General features: G+C 32.2%; 1 protein-coding gene across 2 annotated transcripts in view; it reads left to right on the top strand.

Annotated features, from left to right (window-relative positions):
• The window catches only part of Ccdc7 (coiled-coil domain containing 7), a 196349-nt gene extending 172793 nt beyond the window's left edge, over positions 1 to 23556 (top strand). For both annotated transcript variants that reach the window (XM_069990678.1, XM_069990677.1), the window contains exons 34-38: positions 1100 to 1225; positions 11417 to 11509; positions 18206 to 18301; positions 20284 to 20477; positions 23370 to 23556. In XM_069990678.1, the coding sequence (XP_069846779.1) occupies positions 1100 to 1225; positions 11417 to 11509; positions 18206 to 18301; positions 20284 to 20303 (335 nt within the window). In that variant the 3' untranslated portion in view covers positions 20304 to 20477; positions 23370 to 23556. The remainder of the gene's footprint in view (positions 1 to 1099; positions 1226 to 11416; positions 11510 to 18205; positions 18302 to 20283; positions 20478 to 23369) is intronic.
• Positions 23557 to 26266: the final 2710 nt, after the last annotated feature.

Here is a 26266-nt window from a genome sequence, read left to right as displayed (position 1 = left end):
TGAGATGCTATCTATGTAAATAAATTTATCAAGACATAGTTCATGCTCCATATTTTTTCTCATTTAAATTTAGTGGTAGAGTCTCAGTTGTGCACCCATCACCACAATCAATTTTAGAACAAAGAAGAAACTACACATACCTCTTCTATAATCCTACAGTCTCCTTATACTTAAAGTTGTGTCTACAGCCCACACAACCACTAATATACATTTTATTTCTTTAAGGTTGACTGACTTGGACATCATATAAATATATTCTTACAATTCTAACTGCATTAGATACATGTTTTTTTTTATTTGACTCTAATCATTCCAAAGAATACTTACATATACACACATATAGGTAACTATGATAACATTTATGATATCAAATTTATTTTTGTTATTTAAATTCCTTTTACTTCATTTCATTGAAAATTAAATTACTATACGTGTTGAAAAATAGAAATGTGAATTATATTAATCTAACTTTTTATTTTATATTTTTAACATTTTTATTGTAAATGTGATTACAGAGGGGTTACATACATATTCAGGTATTGAGTACATTTCTTTATGAACAGTGTTAACCCCCTCCCTTATTTTATCTCAGTTTTCCCCTCCCAATCCTTCTTCCCCTCAAGTTACACTAAGTTCATTTCCAATGTAATGTCTACTTGGTTTCACTGATGAATTGGTTTAGCCTTTGTTTCATCATTTCTGTACTTTCCCTTCCCCTCCCCAAATCAGTTAAACTTATACACAAGACAAAGGGTACAGAAATAAAAAATGACAAGAGGGAAAAAGCAAAAGGAAGAGAACTTCAAAAAGTAAAATAAAAAACCTAAGCCTCTTGTTTCCATTTCTTGGAGTTCATTTCAGGAAGTATCATTTTGTATAATTATATGCACATAGCTACTGAGCCTTTGTGATTCTCTCCCTAGAATAGCCTCCTTTGGCCTCACTGTGTGAATATTTAATTAAGCCAGTCAAGTGTAATTTTTTTGTCTTTTACTATACATTCGATTTACTTGTAGATTTATAGGCACATTCTAAATATTTCAAGTGAGCAAAACCATGCAATCTATGTACAACTAACCTATTTTTTCTAATATTTCAGTGGAAGATGAAGAAAAATTTTCTCCTTATGTGACTGCATCTCTAAAGCCATTTTATACAACACTTAGACCTATCTCAGCCATATGTAAAAAGAATAAGCATCTTGTAGTGAAAAAGCATACTACCGGTAATTTTTAACCTTTTTACATTTATGATTATTTTAAAGATAGTTTTAATTATATAAAATAGTAGATATTTATTATTCTTAGTCATGAACAGTTTGACCAAATTCAAATGAAAGCATTCTAATTATATTCACCCAACATATACTCTTGAGGATGAATAGTGTTCCTCCCATTTCTTTATCAGTGACTAAATTGAGATGCTATATTTTTTCAAACTTTTATTCTTGACCACCATTAAAGTGCCCATTGGTCATTAAGATAAATTTGTGGTATATACCATAAAGAAAAAATGCATAGGTTAAGCATTCTTTTTGTTTGATTATAACATTATTAGGTATATAATTTCATTAATATCTACATACCTTCTTTTGAGGAGCATTATATAATTATCCTAACATATTTCCTAAGAATAATGAATTTAAACTTTAAAAGAAATATGAGTGTTTTTATTGAATGTATTATGTCTTCTAATACCTTAAAATAGTATATTATTTTATCTGTATTCCAAATAAAATAACAAACGGTGGACTAAGCTATTATTTCTATTGCATTTCTTGTTACTACTGACCATGGAAATTATGGTAGATGTCCTTAAAATAGAAAATATTGAGCTTATTTCTGGGAGCTGAAAGGGGAACAAAAGATGGTGAAATATTTTTGTTCTAAGTGATCTAGAAGTAAAAATACAGTATTATAAAAATTGTGTGTAGTGTACAAGATCTGTGTAAAATAACAAGCAAAATCACTGGCTTCAATAAAGACAAAAATAATTGTGAAGATATTGTAGGACTAGGAAGGAGTTTCTTTTGATGGAAACTCTAGCCTTATGGAGCATCTCAAGCTTTAACTCATAACAGCACATTTTAGATAAATGTAATTGACTTAGAATTAATGTGTTTCACTTCATCTATGATACTAATTGCATTGGTGCAGCCCTTGTTTTCAACTATAAATTGGATATCACTCCTAAGGCCAAACCCTTTACTTTGATGTAGTAAAAGCAATAATTATATATAAAGTAAGAGCACAAAAAAGGGAAAAATAGCAAATAGTTTGAATATTAAGGCTTCATTATTTTCATTCCATGATTTGCAAGAAATGATAGTGTTCTGTGGAATGAATGCAAATAATGAGAGCATGTTCAATTAATGCATCAAGACTCTGAACGCAAATAAGAATTACAGATAAAGTTTTTTTTCAAGAAAACCTTTTCCATATGACACGGAAACTAAGAATTTGTAATTTCTTTTGCAAGAAATTCACCACATTAATATGAATTATGCCCACTATCTTCAAAAATTACTACCCACATGTCCCAAATTTCGCTGTTAATTTTAAGTTTCATGCAAAGATACTAACATTATTTGCAACATTTTTCTTCACTATTGTATTTTTATTAGTACAAAGGGGTTTCACTGTATTATTTCCACACAACAATGCGATATAATTTAATAGTAGTCATTCTTTGCTTTTTCTTGTTTCCCCAAACTTTTGCTCTTACAATTTTAATGACATTTTATACATTCATATAATATACTTCAAACATATTTATCCCCATTGTACTCTCATTTATTTGCTCTTTACAAAAAAGTCAGATTTCATATTATACATGTATAGACTCCAGACATATATTTATATATAATAATACATATAAATACATAGGAATACATACATTCAGATATATTTTAAGTACATATATATTACTTTCATATATGACTCCATATGTTCATATATATGTGTTTAGTGTATGTATATGTGTATACTTTATAGCTTATCATTATATATCGTATATATCATATATCATTATATATTCATATTTATGTTCTCATATATATGAATATATAATAGTATATATTTGAATATATTTTAGGGATATTATGAAAGAGAAAACATGTCAAATTTGTCTTTCTGAATTTATTTGGCAAGAGTTCCAGTTTCATTTTGTTTTTGCAATTGACATAATTTTATTTTGCATTATGATTGACTAATACTCTCTTTATAATATGTGATAGTGGGGATATGCAACTTGACTGAATCCACTACTTTTTTCTTGGAAGTAGTACTGCAATAAATATTGGTGTGCAATATTTCTTCTACTAACGTATTTTCCTCAGGATTCAAGCCTAGGAGCAATATGTTAGGATCATTTTAGTTCTATTCATTTTTAGATGAATCTCTATACTATTCCATAATGTTTGTTCTAATTTATATCCCCATCAAAAGTTAAATAAGAGTAACTTTTGTGCATACCATTTCTAGTATTTGTTTTATATCCTTGATGGATGCCATTCTGACTATAGTGAGATAGAATCCCAATGTCATATTGATTTGTATGGTGGTGAAGGTGTTTACCTTTTGTTTTGTACATGAAAAATGATTAGAACTGACTTTGGGTTGTTCTTTCAGTTTTTAAGGTTTTGACCTTATTATCAGTTTTGGATATTAATCTCTTTGAAATAATCAGCTGGCAAAGATGTTTTCCCAGTATTTAGGTAATTTCTTTATTCTGCTAATTATTTACCTTGATGTTCCAAAGCTTCTAAGTTGATAGATTGCCTCTTGTCAATTATTGCTTTTCTGCTTCATGCTATTGACATGTTATTTATAAAATCATTAACTATATCTATATCTTGAATTGATTTCCTATTTCTTCCTCTAATATTTTCAAATTTTATACCTTATATTAATTCTTAGCTCCGGTTAGAATTGATTTTTGTATAGGATGAGAGATAGAGATCTAGATTCAGTCTTCTACATGTCCATATCTAGTTTTCAAGGACAGTTTGTTAAAATAGCTGTCTTTCTTCTACTTGTTGAAGATTAGATACCTCTATCTGAATAGGCTTATTTCTGGGATGTGAACTTTTTCCTCTTCTACCTTCCCCCCTCCTCCTCTTCCTCCTCCTCCTCCTCCTCCTCCTCCTCCTCCTCCTCCTCCTCCTCCTCCTCCTCCTCCACCTCCTCCTCCTCCTCCTCCTCCACCTCCTCCTCCTTCTCCTCCTAATCCTCCTCCTCCTCCTCCTCCTCCTCCTCCTCCTCCTCCTCCTCCTCCTCCTGCACCTTCTTCTTCTTCTTCTTCTTCTTCTTCTTCTTCTTCTTCTTCTTCTTCTTCTTCTTCTTCTTCTTCTTCTTCTTCTTCTTCTTCTTCTTCTTCTTCTTCTTCTTTCTTCTTCCTCTTCTTCCTCTTCTTCCTCTTCTTCCTCTTCTTCCTCTTCTTCCTCTTCTTCCTCTTCTTCCTCTTCTTCTTCTTCTTCTTCTTCTTTCTGTTGCTGCTGCTGCTGCTTCTACTCCTCTTCCTCTTTGTTCTCCTCCTCCTCCATCTCCGTCTCTTTCTACTTTTCTACCCCTCTTTCTCCTCTTCTTCCTCTTTCTTTTCATCATTGGTCTATCTGAATTTTCCCAGTGCCTGTTTTTTGTTATTATGGTTCTGTAAGATAATTTAATACTTGGTGTTCTAATATTTACATTCTTTTTTCACACATGATTATTTTGGCTATTATTGTCTGTCCTGCTTACATATGAATTTTAGAACTTATTTTCTTTTCTTTGAAGAATAGCATTGGAATTTTATGTGCATTGCATCGAATCTCTAGATCAGTTGAGTAATATAAATATTACTCCACTATTCTTTTTGATGCATAACATTGCATAACATTCCTCTAATGGTATCTGCAACATTCTCTTCTTCAGAGTTCATCAGCTTTCATTTCATAATTTTTCACCTCTTTCATTACTGAGTATTATTTTAGGACTCCAGTGGCTGGCTGTGAATATTTCCTTTTCCTTTTCCAACATGCTTATTTGTATATAAAAAATGTTGATATTCATATCTTCATTTTGTATCCTACTACTTTGCCACAAGTATTTTATCATATTTAGAAAAGTTCTGTTGTACTCTTTGGAGTATATTAACTACATGATGTGATTCTGAAAATAGACATTTGATTTTTTCTTTTTTATTTCTATCACTTTCATTTATTTCCCATGCTTTATTGCTCTAAGAATTCAGATACTAAATTGGAATAGATTAGAGAGTTAACACTTGCTTTTCTTGATATTTACTATAGCTTTTTATTTTTATTTTTAGTCAATAAAATTTATTTTTATTATTTCATTTTATTGTAAAACTGCTGTACAGAGGAATTACAGTTACATGAGTAAGGTAATGAGTACATTACTTGTAGAACATTGTTACCCACTCCTTTGTTTTTCTCCCACTATCCCTTCCATCCCCACTTCTCCCCACCTCCCTTGGAAGTTGCAAAGTTCATTAACAACATAGTGTCTTGTGAGTATTATTGTTGCAATGGGTCATCCTTTGTCCTTGTTTCAGCATTTTGTTATTCCCCTTCCGTTCCCCAAATTAGATAAGTTAGATACAGGGTACTTGAATCAAAGACAGTGGTCATCGGGGATAAGGGAAAAAAAGAAATAAAATTAAAAGAAGGAACTAGATACAGTACATTGGTGGCAACAAGGTCAACAACCAAAAAAAAAAAAAAAGACTTGCTGTTTTCATGTCTTGGAGTTCATTTCAATTAGCATCATTTTGTATGTTCATGTGTACATAGCTATTGAGATATTATGATTCTCTATCAGGATTATCCTAGATATATACTAATTATTACAAATGAGGAAAGCCATGGATCCTGTGTTTATTGGGTCTGACTTACTTCACTTAATATGATTTTTCCCCACTCGTTCCATTTCCTTACAAAAGGGGTGATGTCATTCTTTCTGATAGAAGCATAAAATTCCATTTTGTATATATATGACATATTTTGATCCATTTATCTATTGAGGGGCATCTGGGTTGGTTTCATATCTTTTGCTATGGTAAATAATGCTGCAATGAACATAGTGGTGCTGGTAGCTTTAGTGTGGCCTTGCTTGTGATTATTTGGATAAATGCCCAGGAAAGGGATTGCTAGATCATAGGGTAATTCTATGTTGAGTTTTTTGAGGAACTTCCATCTGTTTTCCAGAGTGGTTGAACCAGCTTACATTCCCAACAACAGTGTAGTAGTATCCCCGTTTGGCCACATCCCTGCAAGCATTGGTTATTATTTGTTTTCTTGATAATGGGCATTCTAATTGGGGTGAGGTAGAATCTCAATGTTGTTTGATTTGCATTTCTTTTATTGCCGTGATCTTGAACATTTCTTCATGTTTCTCTTGGCCATTTTTATTTCCTTTCCAGAGAAGTCTCTCTTTAAGTCATTAGCCCACTTATTAGTGGGGTGATTGTTTCTTTGGGGATTGGTTATAGGGACTTTAATTATCTGAGCTCTAGGTATATGTTTGATATGAGATCCTTGTCTGTTATATGGCTAGTGAAGATCTTCTCCCAATCTGTGGGCTTTCTATTTATCCTGCTAGCTATGTATTTTCCTACATAGAAGCACTGCAGTTTAATCAGTCCCATTTATCCAGTTTTTCTATGATTTGTTGTGTTTCTAGATCTTCATTTAGGAAGTTTTGACCAGTGCTGAGGAGCCCTAGTGTATTCCCTATTCCTTCCTGTAATATTTTCATGGTTTCTGCTTTTACCTTAAGGTCTTTGATATATTTGGAGTTTATTCTGGTGCTAGGTGATATATAAGGATCGATCTTCAATTTCCTACATGTATATAGCTAATTCTAACAGTAGCATTTGTTGAAGAGGCTATCTTTCTTCTACCTGATCATGTTGGCTCCTTCATCAAAGATTAGGGATCATGTCTGGAATTCCTAGCCAGAGCAATAAGGAAAGAAACAAAAATAAAAAGGGATATAAAAAGGGAAAAAGAGGGGCTGGGGAGGTGGCTCAAGTGGTAGAGCGCTAGCCTTGAGATGAAGAACTGAGGGACAGCGCCCAGGCCCAGAGTTCAGGCCCCATGACCCGACCCCCCCAAAAAAAAAGGGAAAAAGAAACAAAACTCTCCCTCTTTGCAGCTGACATGATCTGTACTTAAAGAACCCCATAGACTCCTCTCCCAAATTACTGAGCTGATCCAAAACTTTGGCAAAGTAGCAGGGTACAAAATTAACCCATATGCTGTGTGCTGGTGCCTCATGCCTGTAATCCTACTGAGAAGGTTGAGATCTGAGGATCGTGGTTCAAAGCCAGCCCAAGCAAGAAAGTCCATGAGACTCCTACCTCCGATCAACCACTAGAAAATCGGAAGTAGTGTTGTGGCTCAAACAGTAGAACACTCGCCTTGAGCTGAAGAGCTGAGGGACAATGCCCAAGCCCAGAGTTCAAGCCCCACAACCGACCAAAAAAATTAACCCATAAAAATCAGTAGCTTTTCTGTATGCCAACCATAAGAAGAGTGAGGCTGATATTAAAAAAATCAACTCCTTTTGTAATAGCCTCTTAAAAATAAAATATGTAGGAATAAACTTAACCAAAGAGGTCAAGTACATCTATGAGAAAAATTTAAAAACTTAAAAAAAAATTGAAGCAGATTAAAGGAAGTGGAAAAACCTCCCATCCTACTGGATTGGGAGAATTAACACCGTGAACATGGCAATACTGCCCCAAACTATCTACAAATTCAATGCAATACCTGTCAAAATTGAAGAAGCAACCCAAAATTCATATGAAATGATAGAAGACCCTGAATAGCAAAAACATCCCTCAGCAGGAAGAACAGTGCTGGAGGAATATCAATATCAAACTTCAAACTCTATTATAATGCTGTGGTTGTAAAAACAGCTTTGGTACTGGCACAGGAACTGGCCTGAGGACCAATGGACTCTTGTCTTTCTTATAATTTAAAAGAAATACAGTCATGTTTTTACCTTGTAGTACACTGTTGCTATTTTTTACATATAGCATTTAATATCTTTAGGTATGACCCTTCTGTCATACCTTTTTAAAGTGCTTTTACACAAAAGAATATTGAATGTTGTTAAAATATCTTTCTGAGTATATTTATGTACTATCATGTTTACTTAATTCTATCCAGTTAGTTGGAGTGTAGTTTTGTAAAATAGTCTTGAATGATTTTTAGAATTGATTGGTATTTACTACTATATTATCTTTTCATCTCTAATTTGATTAATTTTGGTCTTATTTTTCTGTAAACTAGTTTGACTAATGATATGTCAGTCTTCTCTATCTTTTCAAAGAACCAATTGTGCTTAATCGATTTTTACATTTTATTTTGGTCTCCATCTTATTTATTTTGCTCTAGATTTACTCTCTGATTTTCCAGTAATCCACTGTGTTTTCAAAACTGTGATGTTCAATTTTTCATGTACATTTCCATAATTTCTTCTAATATTGATTTGTAATTTTACTCAATTACGGTTTATTAGGAGGTAGGAAAGGTATAAATGCCTTTTGTACTTAGATTTCCGTGTCTTTCTTAATAGTTTAGAGTTTTTCTGCTGTGAACTTTTTGAATAAGAATCCTGTACCTTTAATTTATACCTCGTGTCCTTCTTGAAGCACATAGTTTCTCAGTGGATCTGTTGGTTGTGTCATTCCTCTCTTGACTCAGCCCAGTGGCTACATCCGTGTAGTATTGTAAGAATCATTTTGATTACAAGTGTCCTGAATTCACACAGATGGTGAGTGTGTTTCAGTCAGGAGACTATTATTTAAAGGTATTAAACCACAAGGTACTGTGCTTGTCCCAGTGACAGTATTTGTCCATAACACCTATCCTGATAAGGCTCCAGGGAATGAAATGTGATGTGTCAGGCTGCTTCTCTGATATCTGTTTGTTGTCTGGAACCCAAATCCCACTCCTAAAGTGTTTCAGAGTACTATTTGTTTGTTCTTAGGTTTAATACCTGTGGAATGATCCAAGGAGAGTTCCTTATTCTTTTACCTGCAAGTGAATTGTAGGGATTTCCCCTGTTTCTACCACTGTGCTTAGCACTCAATGTTGATGTCCTTTGTGGGTTTTTTTTGTATAGATCTAAAGTTAAGTATTTTTGTATTTTCTCTACTTTCTAGCTCATTTTAGTTTATTACTAACTTTTGCCTTACCAGGACACTCTCCTGTCTCAATTACCACACACCTGAGAGTTATCTTACAGAGTAATGGAGATAAAGAAATGTGATGGATATTTCTAATCAACCAACTTACCTATGTTATATTTTCTTATTAATAGTGTTAAATATATGTTTCAAATAGTATTTTTAATTTTTTCTTCTTCATTCTAGCACTGATCCTGTGCGTGCGTGCGTGCGTGCATGTGTGTGTGTGTGTACCACTCCTAGGGGTTGAACTCTGGGCTTGGATTCTGGCTCTGATTTATTTTGCTAATAACTGCCTGGCACTCTACTACAGCTTGAGGCACAATTCTGCTTCCAGCTTTTTGGTGGTTCATTGGATATAAGTCTCACAGACTTTCCTACTTAAGCCTAAATCACAGCTTCCTGAGTAGCTAGGATTACAGGTGTGAGAGACCATTGCCTAACTCTTGCACAGATTGTTTTATTTTTCATCATGGAAGTGTCAGTTATAAAAAGCTGAGTTTGCCAGGTGCTGGTGGCTCATGCATGTAATTTTAGCTACTCAGGAGACTGAAATCTGAGGGTCATAGTTTAAAGACAACCAGGACAGGAAAGTCCCTGAAACTCTTATTTTCAATTAGCCACCAGAAAAACTGGAAATGGACATGTGGCTCAAAGTGGTAGAGCATTAGCTTTGAACAAAAATTGCTCAGGGTTAGTGTCTGAGCCCTGATTGCAAGTCCCACAGCTGACAAAAAAAGCTGAACTTATAATATTTTATAGAAAGAAATGAAAATTGGAGTAATTATGATTTAATTAGTCATTTTATGTTTTATTTGATTACTATCATATGGTTAAAAACTTTTCTTTTTACTTGCACTAGTGGTTCAAGGCTATAATAATACCTAGGCAGCCAAGGCAGACAAATCTGAAATACACTATCTCCAATTTACTAAGGGGAAAAAGGCATATTTAGAAAGACTGAATGGATATAACTCCAGTTCTTCCCTTCCCCCCAAATCAGCTTTCTCTCACATTTGAAATTTCTATAAGCATAATACATGAAGGTCAGTTTGTAATGATGTGACTTTAAACAATTTATGCATAGCTAGCAAATAAATAAATGCCAGGAAGCCGAAGTGTGTTGTCAGGAAGGGGGAAATCAAGAGAGAAGGGACAGATAAATGGAAAGAGAAAGAGTGAATAAATTCAGTTATAATATTCACTGAACATACATAATTTGAAAGGAGGAATGGGGTCAGGACAGATGGGGAAAAGAGATGGAAAGGTTGATAGTTAAAAAGTTGTGTTGTACTCAAAATGTGTTATGTCGAACTGGCACTTATGGTTCACATCTGTAATTAATCCTAGCTACTAAGGAGACAGATCTAAGGACTGCTGTTCAAAGCCAGTGCAGACAGGAAAGTTTATGAGACTTTTATTTGCAATTAACCACCAGAAAATCAGAAGTGGCACTGTGGCTCAAAGTGGTAGAGCAAGAGTGTCCAGCTCAGTTCTAGTTCCATGACTGGCAAAAACCATTGGAATGTTGAAATGAAACTCCTTTGTATAACTACCTAAGCCCAGGAAGCACCTTGCTTCAGTTTGTCTCAGTTTGCTCCAGTGGCTCACATCTTTAATCCTAACTACTCAGGAGGCTAAGATCTCAGGATCTTGGGTTGAAGCTAAGCCCAGGCAGGAAAGTCCATGAGAACTCTTATTTCCAATTAACCATCAGAACACCAGAAGTGGCATTGTGGCTCAAGGTGGTAGAGTGTTATCCTTGAGTGGAAAATATAAGGGATGGCACCAGATCCTGAGTTCAAGCTTCAGACCAACAAAAACCAAAAAAGTATTAAATATTGTATCACCATGACTAGCTGTGTTGCTCTTTTTGCTCACTTATACTATTGTGAGGCACATTTGTAAACAACAATTGCCAAAGAATATCAGAAAGAAAATATTTGTGCTTGTTAAATTACTTTATCCAAATCAATGAAAAATGTGTAAGGAATACGTCTTTTAGAATAGGGATGTAGAGGTAGAAAAGGAAAAAAAGGGTAAGAATGAAGGAAAGGGTGATGATATTGACCAAGAGGCATTGCATTCATATCATGAATTATGGAATTGTAACCACTTTGTACAATTTAGTAATAGCAATAAAATGGCTTATTTTACCTTATAAAGTTAAAATTAGTTTTTAGTATAATCAAATAATACTAATGTTATTATTTTTCAGCAATACCTAAAATCCGAAGATTAAATGAAAAACCTTTTAAGTTTCCAAATCTGCATATTGTGACCACTACAACTAAAAAGAATCTCAGAAAAGGTAAAAGATTGGTTATTTCATAGATATGTGAGATGATACTCTGTATCATGTTCCATTGTTCTCATTTACCAATATTCTTAAACCATGTATCTTTTCACTAATATTCAATATTATGTACAAAGCACATCTTCACTGAGTTTTCTCCATAAATATATGCCTACATACAGAAATAATTTTGTTTTAATTTACAGTTAAGCCTTATTTCCTTTAGCCTATGTGAATTCATTTATTTCTTTAATCTCTTTCACTCTTATTTTTTGCCCAATACAACAAATGTGAATATTTCACATTTCCATTCAACAGTTCTATAATCAAATAAACTATATTTCTCATTTTCTTTTTGCAACCACAGTCTTAATAAATATCCTTGTATACATTTAATATGTTTCCCATGTTTCCATAAAATAGAACATATGAGTAGAGTTGTTGCACAATGTGTATACTGTGTATGCTTTAAATATATTGCCACACTTTTTTTCAAAATAATTACAGTTAATAGTTCTAATAAATCATGGGAAGCTTATTTCTAAACATCTTGGCCAAGCACCAGACATTTTACAGATTGAAAATATTAACAAAATTAGATAATATTTTCCAGATGGGAAATTTGCCCAATAAGGCCTAAGCATTCAGTAAAATCCATAAAAAAATCCACAAATATTTTTAAAATTTAAATTTTATATACAATTATGTAAAATTTACAGAATAATTTATAATAGTATATAAAAATCTAATATTTTTAAAATCTAAAATTTATAAGACATCTTTGTGATGGAAATAGTAAAAGTAGTTTTGTTGATGAACAAGTTAACAAGAAATAGACTTTATAATTTAAAAACTATACAAATCTGTGATACTCAAGGGAGTATTTTATGAGACTGAAACATAAATCAGTGGAACAAAACATTGATTCCAGAAATAAATGGAAGATTATAGTTAAATGTTACCAAAGCTATGCAGTGGGAAAGTGCAGTCTTTGCAATCTATAGTGGTAGAAAAACTACTTCATGTAGAATGATGAAGTTGGGGTTTAGTTGTCATGACATACTCAAAATAAATTCAAATGGATGAAAGTACTACATGTAAAAGCTGATCTATACAAGTCTGATAAGAAAACTCAAGGAAAAATCCCTTGTCGGTTGATTTAGCAGTAAGTTTTTATTGACCCTAAAGACACAAAAAAGGAAAGTATAGATACATTTGGATCGATCAAAGTTATATTTTCACATTAAGGAATAGTTTAAGTCATATTGACATATTTTCTCTTTGGATAGAATTTAAATACAAACTTACAACTATAAATGACACTTTCAAAAATATAACAGGATTACATTTCCAGTGTCTTTTTAACAACTAATTAGCTTTCTACTTTTTATCGTTATAATTTAATTTTGCCTTGCAAATGCTCAGTTATTAGATTTCATATTGAATTATTAAGCATAATTGAGGAAGACTAGAACGTCTTCAGTAACTGTGGTTATATTGTTTGTTGTTGATAGTGTTGTGATTTTTTTAAATCACAATAAAGTAGAATAAAGGTATTCTACTACCATGCTCATTATGATTTTCAGCTGCATTATCAGACTTTTTAAGTCCAACTTTTGGTTTTATTCATTGTTCCCAGTTACTTTTTTACTTTGCTAACTAAATTAACTTCTTTGTAACATATTTTTCATTTTTTGTCATTTTACAAATTTTATTTGAAATAGTTCTTATGGTATTTTGCTTTAAGCAACAAATACAACTTGTATAAAATGGTTTTAAATATTATTCAAAATATTACTGGCTTTCATTTCTTCTTCATTTGAAGTATTCATTATTTTTCAGCTAACTTAATGATTCTATTATGATTTACCCCATGAAGTAGATGTTAATCATATATTTATGAGTTTTAATTAAATTACTCAACTTTGGCCATTATTTACTTTTCAAATATGAATATTTCATTTGTATGAAAATTCATGAAAGTTAAAGGACTATTTGAAAACTGAAATTGAATGAACAGGTGGGGGAGTGGGGAAGGGAGGATACTGAGGATAAATGTGTTCACTGAACATATACCTATATGAAATTCTTACAATAAAACATTTAAGGACTAACACTAAAAAAAATTGCTTTCTCAAGAAAAATGAATGCTATCTGTAAAATTTTGTTTCTGAAATTTATTGATATTTGTCGTAAACTTAGTCTTTTTAAATGTTATATGATTTAAATGTATATTTAATAGATAAGAATGTGTGTGTTCTAAAATTGAATTAAATGGAACTTGGTTGTTATTGCTGCATTTACATTTTTTAACTTAGAAAACCTCTAAGCTGGATGTATTTTGTCTTATACTTTCGTTCCCATTAATACAGTCCTTCAATTATCTCCAGGTTTCTGATATTGTATGTATATGAAACCAATATTAACTTGACCTTCTGAAGACAATCTTTTGTCTTTTGGAAGCCTATAAAATATTTCCTTTTATGCTTTGAATCTAGAAATTTGTATGCATGTGTTTCCCAACAGTCTTTCCTTATTCTTATTCTCTTATTTTGATATGCATACAAGAGTTACTAAATTTTTTCATAGTGTATATGCAGTTGTTTCTCTTTTATTATTCTTCCTACTTATTTTATTAACATAAACTATCTTAACGGGGGTATCTTATTTTGAAATATCCCTATGTACATACAACTCACCCCTTTTGTCAATTTGTCTTATCCACTCCTATCCCCTCACTAATAAATCTCAACAAGCTTAATTGTGTCTTTCTCACACAGATACACAGGTATTTTGGTCATAATCCCCCTTTTCAACCTTTCCATTTCCCCTTCCCCTCACACTATCAACCAGTCCCCAGATTGAGCTTGTTTTCTATTCTTGTCATCTACTTATTTTTAGGGTGCATTTATTGTTCATAGCAGTTTCACCATGATATTTCAGAAATGTATATAGATGACTTTAATCCAATTAAATCCTTTGTTTACTCCTATCTTTCTCATACCACTTAACCACTACAATTCAACAGTTTTGTTTCCTTATGCCATTTTCATATGCACATGCAATAAGATTGTACATTGTTCATCCTCTATGATTCTGTTTACTCTTTCTCTCACTCTTTTTCCCTCAATCTCAGAATTATAAACATATTCTTCTTTCTATATATGTATATATACTTCCACGTGTGTTTTCACATGTTATCTTTTATATCTACCATCAATTTATGAGACAAAACACATGTAGATTTTTTTCTGAACCTTGTTTAAAATTCTTAATATAAAAATGTCCACTCATTTTCATGAAAATACCACAATTTCATTTTTTCTAGTGCTTAATAACATCCCATTTTGTATAATTGCCACCTTTTTGGATCTTCTCTTCAGTTATATGGTATTATGACAGTTTGCCTAGCTTCTTACTTCTTATTTTAAAAGTAGTATCATTTGTATCACTAAAGAAGAAATAAATAAACAGACAAAACGAACATGCTAAGCCAGGTGCCAGTGGCTCACACCTGTAATCTTAGCTACTCAGGAGGCGGAGATCTAGTATCATGGTTCCGGGCCAACCCAGGTAGGAAAGTCTGTGAGACTCTTATCTCCCATACACTACTCAGAAAAAGGCAGAGGTGGCACTGTAATAGTCTGGAGCACTGAGAGGCTCAGGGACAGAATCCAGGCTCCAAGTTCAAGCCCCAGGACTGGTGGGGGTAAAAAAAAGAACCTAACATGCTAAGACAAGGATAAAAATTGTAAGCATATAAAATAGTAAATACTTCTATGTGTAGTGCTATTAGGATTCCACTTACATATTTAATATCCTATTCTGTTGGAGAATTGAACTTCTTTTTAATCATTGTACAATGTTATTGTTTTCTTCTAATAATTTGTCTTGTTTGAATAATACTATATCTAAAGTTAACATAGCTTCTTATTTTAAAACTAATACCACTTACGTAAAAGAAATTGGGCTTTATTTCTTTTTGGTATTTTGATCATTGATATTTAAATTGCTTTTTGACCTAGTTGTATTAATGTATCTAATCTATGTCCCTGTGTTCTATTTATGCCCTTACTCTCTCTTCTCATTTTGTTCTCCCACACTTATTTTACTTTTCTGTTTTAATTGGACACTTCATATGCTCCCATTTTATATCCTTCTCTTAGTATGTTTTATCTGCTTATTTCTTCCTTTTTATTGGATATCTAAAGGCTTGCATTTTATATTTATACTGATAAAAATAAGTTATTCCAACCCAAAGCTATTCCCAAAAAACATCATATGTTTTTATTTGTAGGTCAAATATTAAAAGCAAATATAATCTGAGTGTCAGTGACTAATATCTATAATGCTAGCTATTCAAAAGGCTGAAATCTGAAGATCACAGTTCAAAGCCAGCTTGGGTAGGAAAGTCTATAAGAATCTTATCTCCAATTAACCACAAAAAAGCCAGAAATGGCTCAGGCTAGGGATAGCTCTCAGCTATTGCAGCACTCAAGCCCTGAGTTCAAACACCCAGACCATGGGACTAGGAAGGTGGCCCAGTGGTAGTGTTTGCCTTGCACGCATGAGGCCCTGGTAGATTTCTCAGCAGCACATAAGCAGAAAAAGCCGGAAGTGGTGCTGTGGCTACAGTGGTAGAGTGCTAGACTTGAGCTGAAGAGCTGAGGCAAAGTGCCCAGGCCCAGAGTTCAGGCCCCATGACTGGCAAAACAAAACAAAACAAAACAAAAACACCAGGACCAGAATAAAAACAAAATAAATCATATTCCTCTTTCCAGTCCTATTATTTCTTTAATTCATTTGATTTAGGTAGAAACTTAGTTATAGTAATATAGTATCTTTAAATTTAAAAAATGTTTTTTATTCATTGTCTATGATTTCAAACCTACATAACTTTTTCTCTGAATAATAATTTTTTAACCTTTATTTTAAATTAGTTCTACTGGAAACAAATTTCCTCATTTGTACTTGCCAGAGAAGGGTTAATTTATCTTTGTACCTAAAGGATATTTCCATAGTTTGGTTTCCAAATATTAAAAAAGTACTGTAACTTTTCTTGCTTGTGGGATTTTCTAAGAAACTATGGTTGCAAATATAAATTTGTTCATTTACAGATAAAATGACTTCCAAATTTTTAAGATTTTTAACTTAATTTTATTTACTGTACATTGAATATTATAGGATTTTATTAGTATTTCTTATGTTTTGTGTTTGTTGATTTATCTAGGTCCATGATTCAGTGTCTTAATATTAATTTTTATAAATTCGAAGACATCACAATTTAAATGCTTTAAATTTTTGGCTTTTGCTTGTTGCATGGTACAAGATTTCCATTGTAAGGTTTTGTAGGTGCCAGCTATTTGTACCTTCATTTTGCTTCTATCAGAACACCCAAATTGTGTTCCTTTTTCTTTGCAATTGCATTGTGAGAACCTTCCATGTCTTACTGATTTGATTAGAGTTTATTATAAATCTACATTTCAGTATTTCTGGATGTCCTATTTCATAACTTTCTTATTATTTACTATTACAGTCCAATGGCTGTCTATATTACCAACCATCTTCTCTGTAGTGCCACACACCGGAGAATTTTGTCTTATTTTCATGCAGCAAAAGGAATGTAGTGAATGGTCTTAACACAACACTTTTCCTACCATTTATTCTTTAACAGTGCTAAAATGTATGTTAAAAATAGTAATTTTAGCCAGGTTCTCGTGGCTCACTCTGGTAATCCTAGCTACTCCAGAGGCGGAGATCTGAGGATCATTGTTCAAAGCCAGCCAGGGCAGGAAAGTCCGTGAGACTCTTATCTCCAATCAACCATCAGAAAACTGGCAGTGGTGCTGTGGCTCAAGTGGTAGAGCACTAGGCCTTGAGCTGAAGAGCTGAGGGACAGCGCTCAAGCCCCACAACCAACAAAACAAAACAAACAAATAAATAAATAATAATTAGAAAAAAATTCACCTCCATTCATAGACTGATTTTTTACTCAAGGAGTATCAATTTTAAATTTCTTTTTTTTTGGGGGGGGGGCGGGGGTCCGATTGTGAGGCCTGAACTCTGGGCCTGGGTGCTGTCCCTCAGCTCTTCAGCTCAAGGCTAGCGCTCTACCACTTGAGCCACAGTGCCACTTCCGGCTCTTTCTCTTTTTTGCTTATGTGGTGCTGAGGAATCGAACCCAGGGCCTCAGGCATGCAAGGCAAGTGCACTACCACTGAGCCACCTTCCCAACCCCAGGGAGTATCAATTTAAAAAAAATTGGTTATAGTTTTATACAGACATAAAAATCTATCTGACAAATTAAAATTTCATTACTCAAGATTTTTGTTTTAATGACTACCATGATTTTCTGACACTTGTATATAAAATGTTTATTCTTCCTCTTTTTCCTGAGGCAAGATGTTGCGTTATTTGGTTGTAAGCTGGACTTAAATTTGTGGCTTACTTGAGCATTGAGAGAACTGCATCACAATGCACAGTTTGATGTTTGTTTTGTTGAGTTACACCAAACACAACAGACTGCTTGGCAAGGAAAATCAGACGGAAAACATTTGGGTTGGTTAATCTACTTTATTTAAACCAGCTAAAATTTTTGTGTAAGAATCTGTCCTTCACAACGAGGGGATCAAGATTTATTTTACCTTATATAAAGTTGAAATTCGTAAATTTCTGGTATAATTAAATAATACATGTTTTTGTATTTTTCAGGGATGACTAAAAGTGCTAAATTAAATGAACACATTTTTGAACTTCAAAAGAATCAGCTTATTATGACCTCTACTTCTGAAAAAAATCTCTACAAAGGTACCTGCACCACTATTATACAGATACATAAAATAACTCCCTGTATCATGTGTTTGTTGTCTCCATTTACCAATATTCTCAAACCATTTTATCTTTCCAGTAAACAGCCATGTAAATTGATGTTATTTAATCTTTTACTCTTATTTTTTTTACAATATGCCAATATCAGTATTTTACCCCTTTTTCAACAGTTCTCTAATTGAATGGCTTTTGTATTTTTTTTTGCAATTATAATCAGTGGTTCAATAGATATTTTAGTGTCTGGTTAGTATTCTCCTTATATTTCTATAAAATAGAATATATAAGTAGAGTTGTTGCAATAAAGATATATATGCTTTAAAATTAATAGGCATTGCCAACTTATTCCAAAATAATCATAGTTAATTTTTCTAATAACTTCATGAGAAGCTTATTTTGTAGCATTTTAACCAGTACTAGATATTTTACAAATTGAAAATATTAACATTAATATTAAAACATTAACATTAAATATTTTAGATGTGAATTTTACCAAGTATGACCTAAGAACTCAGTAAAATTCCTATAAAAATTTCAGTTTTTATTTTTTACAGTTACATACGTAGTGAGTAAATTTCTTGTCAAACATTGTTACCCACTCCTTCGTTTTGCTCCCACTTCCTTACCCCCAAGTTGCAAAGTTCATTCACAGCATATTGTTTTGTGAAATTAAAAAAATTCATTTAAAATTTATAGGGCATCTTTGAGACTAAAATAGTAAAAGTAATATGTTAATGAATAAATTAACAAGATACAAACTTCAAAATTTCAAAATTATGCAAATATATAGTACTCAAGAGAGTAATATCTAGGAATGAAATACAAACCAGTAGAACAGAGTAGTGATTCTAGAAGTGACCTTTTTATCAAATGTTCCCAAGACTATTCCCTGGGGGAATAATGATCTCTGAAGATATGGTCTTGGATAAAAACTAGATATTTATGCAGAAGAATGAAATTGGAATTTAGCTATCACTTCTTATCTAAAATAAAGCCATGTGATGGAGAGAACTACTTGCATAAACTAAACTAAGATTTTGAAAAATGCTTAAGAGAAAATTCCTTAATATTGTATGGGAAAATGATTTTTTAAAGACCCTAAAGAAATAAAAATAAAAAATATACGAAAATTTATTTTCATCAGAATTAAGTAAAATACTTGTGTGCAGTACTAATGGAGCAAAAGGGTTCTCAAAATAATGGAAGGAAATATTTTCAAATAACAGATCTCATATAGCACTATTATCAAAATGTATTTTGATAAAGATCTAAAATTAAGTAACAAAATCCATAAAATCAATAAAAAAATACTTAGCAAAATACTCCAATAGACATTTTTAAGACATTTTAAACTATTGTGTATAGCCAACAGACACATGAAAAGATATATACCTGAGTGGAAAGTGGGATCTATCAACTTCTAGGAGGATGTTACGTCAAAAATGTGCTTGCTATTATATCCTTACTGATGATGATTTCTCTTCATGAATTTCTTTTGCAGCCAGCCTGTCCTTTAAAAATGACTGATCAATTATACATGTTATATCTGTATATGCCCAAAACAAAATTTCAGTAAACTTAGCATCTAAATATGTTTTTCAAAGTGTGATCTTTGGTCTAGTAGCATAATTACCACATGAGAACTTTATTAAAAGTGTAAATTCTTAGGTCTTACTTCAGTCAAAATGAATCAGGATTTCTGAGGTTCAAGCTCAGGATTCAATTTTAAGATCTTGGTAATTCTGATGCTGACTGAAGCTGTAGAAGAAATATTCTGTATTTATGTTGCCATAAGATAAATGAAGCCCAACATCATTTCCATAAAAATAATGTCATTAGATTTATTATTTGTATTATTTGTATTATTCATGTATTCTATTTTATGGGATGTAAAGTAAAAAATGTCATATGAAATATAATGAGGCTAACTAAAACTATAATATTCAATTTGCTAATATCTTTAGTGTTGAATGTGGCAAGATGAAAATAAAAGGATTTCCGAACAAGACTAACCATGAGTGAATTTATGGACACAACTATGAAAATTACTAAAGTGTGGAATCCTTTGAACAGGCTTCATGATGTGAGTGAACAATACTAGAAATGCCACTGGGTAATAGTGTAGGCCTAGAGCACGTGAGACCTTCAAAGGCAGCAGGTGAGTTTTCTTTTCAATTCTCTTTTTTCTCTTTTGTTTCTTATATGTTTTATGTGCCAGTCCTTGGGTTTTGAACTCAAGGCCTGAGTGTTGTCCCTGAGCATTTTTGCTCAAGTATTAGCATTCTACCACTTCAGCCACAGCTCCACTTCTGGCTTTTGTTGCTGTTGTGGCTTGGAGATAAGAGTTTCATAGAATTTCCTGTATGAGCTGGCTTTGAACCAGAATCTTCAGATTTTAGTTCCTTAAGTATCAAAAATTACAAACATGAGCCACTGGCACCCAATATGACTTTTCTTTTTGTTGTTTCTCCCAGTCCTTTCTTTGCATATATAATGAGTTACAATTATTTTTTAAGTCACAAATAATGAAAATATCCACAGTATTAAAAAAAAGCTCACTGAAAAAGTAATATCAAAGAGAAAGTAAAAACATAGAAAAATAATTTCATAAGTAAGTGTTATGTTAAAGCATATTCTGTGACTATAACTGGAAGAATTTATAGATAAGATTTTAGCTATGGTTACGTTTTACTGGGAAGTAGAGAATGTAAGTATTATTAAACAAAATTATGGTAAGTAAAATAAAATAAAATCTAGATTTCCACTGGCATATATATTCAGACTTCTAAAATATCATTTTGAACTTTGAATGTTTCCATTTTTTCCTAGCAAGAAGGGTAAATTTAATGTTTTGGAGTTCTATTTGAACAATATAGAATGTTTGATATAGTTTATATCCTCTTCAAGATATCATCGTCAAGATGAAATTTCCATTTTATATACTAATATAAAATTATATAATAAACCCTTAGGTAGAACCTAGTCAAGAGATAATAGATGACAGTTGTTCATAATTTTTCATGTTTGTAATCCTAGCTATTTCTTAACCTGAGATCAGGATGATCACTGTTCAAGTACAGTCTGAGCAAAACAGTTCATGAGATGCTGTTCTTAATAAAGACCTGGACAGAGTGAAGTTTACATGTCATCACACTATGCAGGAAGTATTAAGAAAAATGACTGAGGAGTTCAAGTCAACCCAGGAAAAAGCAAATGTCTATTCAAAAAAAGAAAGAAAGAAAGAAAGAAAGAAAGAAGAGAGGAGGAATGATAGGGACATGACACAATTAGTAGAGTGCCTGTCTACCACAAGCAGGGCCTTAAATTCAAACCTCAGTACTGAAAAAATGATAATAAATGAAACAGTTCTTTAGTGTTAGATCATTCTCTGAAACTGAAAAATTCCTGAGGTATTATACGTTGTTATTGCTGGGGTTGTATAAAGTAGATCCAACTCAGCTTCACTTCTCTTTTGGTGGACATCACAATGTCCCCTTTAGATTAACTCCCATTAGATGTGGAGATTCAGTAGACAGTCTTATAGAAGATTAAATCACTCATTTCAGTTAAAACTTTGCTATTGTTGAGCGCTGATAACTAAATGTAGCTATTCCAAAGGCTGGAGAACTGAGGACTGCAGTGCAGAGCCAGCTGGAGCAAGAAAATTTGTGAGATTTTTATCTCCAAGTAACCATGAAAAAGGTGGAAGTAGAATTCTAGCGGAAGCAGGAGAGCACTAGCCTTGAGCAAAATAACTCAGGGACAACACCCAGGCCCTGAATTCTTCCCTTAAAAATACTTATTTTTATAAATATTTTAATGCATTTGCAAACCAGTGCTTCTGATTTTTCTGTACAAAGTACAATTCACTGGTTCTTTTATATATAACAATTTGCTGTCCCCCATACCCGGGAGGGGGTTATGAACCATGATCCCATTATTGATGAGAATATAAATGAAATCAACTTATAACCAAAATCAGATGCAAATAGCTATTTAAGAGACTCAATGGCTCTACTCAAATGTTCCTAATTACAGCAATACTCTTTCAGAAAAAATATGAATGGCTTCTTCTTTGTAATTCTCTATGGTTAGAAGAATGTTCTATATTTATTTGTGTGCTTCAAAATGGGACCTATGATCCATATATAGAGTCATTGAGAATCTATTTTTTTATATTACACATAAGTTTAAATTTTAGTTAGCATAGATAGTTCCTGATTCTCATATAGGAAAGCACATCCAAGAATTAGGAATGGCCAATCAATTGATATCATAATTACGAGGAAGTTGTTCTACAACTATGCAGAAACAACTTCTAACTTATTTTCACTGTGCTAGCAAATAACTAGAATTTTTATTAGGTTTTGGAAACAGTTGAAACTTGAATGTTATGAATTTTCAACAGAAATCACTGAGTCACTAAGATCTAGTGTATTAATACTGGATAGTATATTGATATGGATAGTTTCTGATCCATGAAGCTTACTGACACTTCACAGTCTATTTTACCATTAAGAAAAAGATCACTGATTTTGAAATCCAAAAGCAATAGATATTCTGAAAAATGCTGCACTTTTTTTTAAAATTGCAGTCATTGTAAATTACTTTCCCATATTAAGAAATGCACAAAATCAAAGCTTCAAAAATGCTTATAGGGATGTTTGTGGCAGCAATTTCCTGAATTATCATCTACTCAGGAGTCAGAAATTGAAGGGTTCTTGGTTCAAAGCTAGACAGGGAATGTTAGTGAGATACTCTCAACCAAAAAGCTAGATGTGGTCAAACATGCCTGTAATACAAGCACATGCCTCCCTATGCCAGTATAAGGAAGAGATTCAGATTCTAAAGACAGCTCTGAGAAAAAAAATCTAAGTCCTATTTAAAAACAAATAAAACAAAGAAAAGACTGGTGAATGTCTTAAGTAAGAGAGAACCAAGTTAGCAAATGGAAGGCCACGTTCAATTACCATGACTGAAAAAAATACATGTTTTATGTGTATGTATGAAAATTTGAGTTAAAGACTGAAATTACTTGATTTATTTTCAGAACTCTTCTTCACTGTAACAAATGAATTGGAACTCCTAAGATCACAGCCAATTTTTTTTTTTGCTGTTGCTGTTTTTGCCGTTGGTAAGAAAAATGCTCTATGTTGATGGTCCAGCTTGCTTCTACTTGCTAACAGCCCTTCTGGAGTGCTGTAAAATCAATTAAATGATTTGTGCTCATCATGCTTTGAAAACATGGTTCTTTAATTGTCATCTGATTTGTAAATCTTTTCTGTATGATCCTAGAAATGAGAAAATTCACCCTCATACAATTCTTATACTTTCCTTTAAAGGAATTTAATGAGAAATTAAAATAATGGTGTTTGGCTAATAATTTTGGTATAAATTCCAGAAGGTATTATCGATAGACTTTGGTCCATATTTTCAATTTAGAACTTCTTGTTTATTATTTTTTGATAATAATCTCAAAGTGCTCTCTGGATATTTTTATAAAATAATATGAAGCTTACAAAGGAAGATGGTACAGATAATTCATCTATTATTGTTATCACAGAGTTCTTTCCAGAATGTCCCTTTTATCTGCGACTAACAGTGAGAAATATGGTTTCTCATTGTTGCTCAAGATAAGGACTCAAATGGTTTTTCTTTCTTGCTATTGTTTCTAACATATTTAGAAGATGATTTCTTTGTTGCTTTATATGTCCCTCTCCCACGGTATAAACCCTGTTTTCATATATTTTTTTTTATCTAAGCAAAAGGGGGTAATATAATATTAGCAATTTATTAAATCTTGAGTTCTGAATCTCTGTCTAAATAGGACTTTTCTTAATGATCCCACTAAGTAATGCTTCATTAGAAAATATTAAGAATTCAAAATATATTAATCTTCATAATTATAGAGACTAATTTTACAGCATTTACATACATTTTGGTGTAATTGATGGATGGTTTGTTACCATGCATTAATCAAATATTCTGTATTATTATCTTATGTTTTTGTTTTTATCTAGTTTCATAAATAGGTAAAATATATATGATGATAAATTTTGGCTTAATGTCCAGATGAGTCATCTTCTAGGTTTAGATATGTAGAGCTGATTATTTTTATAATATTAAATTGTGAGAGAAATCTCACTAAGAGTAGAAAAATCAAATACACATATGATTTGTTATGATGCAAACTGAATTCTAGGGCTGTGAAAAACATATAAAAAGAAAGTAGATAGGATGGGTTAAAATATAATTGGCTCACATTTAGATATAATTTTTAAAAATAAATTACTCTCCTGAGTATATATACTCTTGGATTTAAAGATACTGTTTCATAAGAGGGACAAGAAATCACTTTCAGACCAGTATATAGTATGTAGAATCTACAAGGATGAATGCAGTAGGACTGTTATTGCAGAGATGCTATAATATCATGGGACAGTTAAAATTAAATTTTGAAATTTTAATACTTGCTGATATTGCTTTACTGATGCAAGAATCTATTAATATAATTAGTCTTAAATGGTGTAATAATTTTCAGATTCTGAAAATGTTAAATATATAATGATATTATTTGATTCTTGTTTACTTTCTCAAGTACATAAGGAACCAACATAGTAGTTAATAATGTTTACAAATCTCAAAAGGTGATAAAATTTGTAAAAATATGATAAGCTTACATATAAAAAGAAGTACATGCTGGGTGCTAGTGTGTGATACCTGTAATCTTAGTTTGAGTCTGAGAATTGCCAGAAATGGAATTTTGGCTCAAATAAGAGAGCAATAAACTGAGCAATAAAGATAAGAGATAGCACCTAGACCCCGAGAAAAAAAACCAGCAACAACACAAATTTTAAAAAATAAAGATACACATTATGCATTTGATGCATGCTTGTAAACACAGCACTTTAGGAAGCAGGAATAAAAGTTATAGGTATGAGACTAACCATAGCTAAATACTGAAAAACAAAGAAAGAATCAAGCAAAGCAGCACATCATGATGATAATCTAACAAAGTCAAAGCCAACAGAGAAAAAAATCCATCATTAAATGACACTGTTTTTCTAAAGTCATTTAATATTCATAGCTTTTTCTATTATCATTGTCGATATTCATTTAAAGTAAATCAGTTATATAAATATCATCTTAAGTAGTAGGATTAGTACTTTACACTTATTAGTAGTGCTCTCATACTGAAAAAATATTTTGAGGGTCTTAGTGGAATGGCTTAAGTGTCTATGTGTATATATGGACCAAACTATATTGATAATACCTTCTGTAATTTATGATAAACATAATAGATGGATTGTTATTACTGGTTGCTTTTTTGGATTTTGAAAATCAGACCTTAACTTTGCCCTTTCACTTTTATTTCCTAGTAGAGTGAATGACTACAATAGGGAAACCCAAAAGATAATAAACTCAGAAATATCAAAGGATAAAGACTGACAAATGTACAGTTTCCCAACTGGAAATCCAAGCTTAAAAATCAGGATTATGATAAATTCAAAGAAAAATTAATTAGATGGCCAACTACCTAAACAAAGAGCTTAAAATAATTGGTTTTAAGATACAGAGCCAAAGAAAGATGGAGAAGCCAGACACCACTATAAAAATAAGGAGAATGTCAACAAAGAAAAATACTTTTATTGTTTTAGAGCAAATAAGAATTTCCAGACTTATAAGGTATGAAAGCTAGAATAAAAACTTCACTGGAGAAAATCAAAAGCATATTCAAAAAGGTAGAAAAAGAATTGATTTTAAAACAAAATGCTTAAATAAAGATACAGGTTGACTCATTGTAACAATGAGATGCACAGACATTATGTTGAAAAATTAACTTTACAATGTAGATGGGGGGGTGTAGTTGTGGAGGTGGAAGGGAAGGGATGGTAGGGGAAAAACACAGGAGGAGATAACAATGTATGATAGGAAATGTACTCATTA

Source organism: Dipodomys merriami, unplaced genomic scaffold (genome assembly GCF_024711535.1).
Source record: "Dipodomys merriami isolate MVZ:Mamm:240054 unplaced genomic scaffold, mDipMer1.0.p SCAF_4, whole genome shotgun sequence".
NCBI lineage: Eukaryota > Metazoa > Chordata > Mammalia > Rodentia > Heteromyidae > Dipodomys > Dipodomys merriami.
This window is presented reverse-complemented; position numbering and strand designations above follow the sequence as displayed.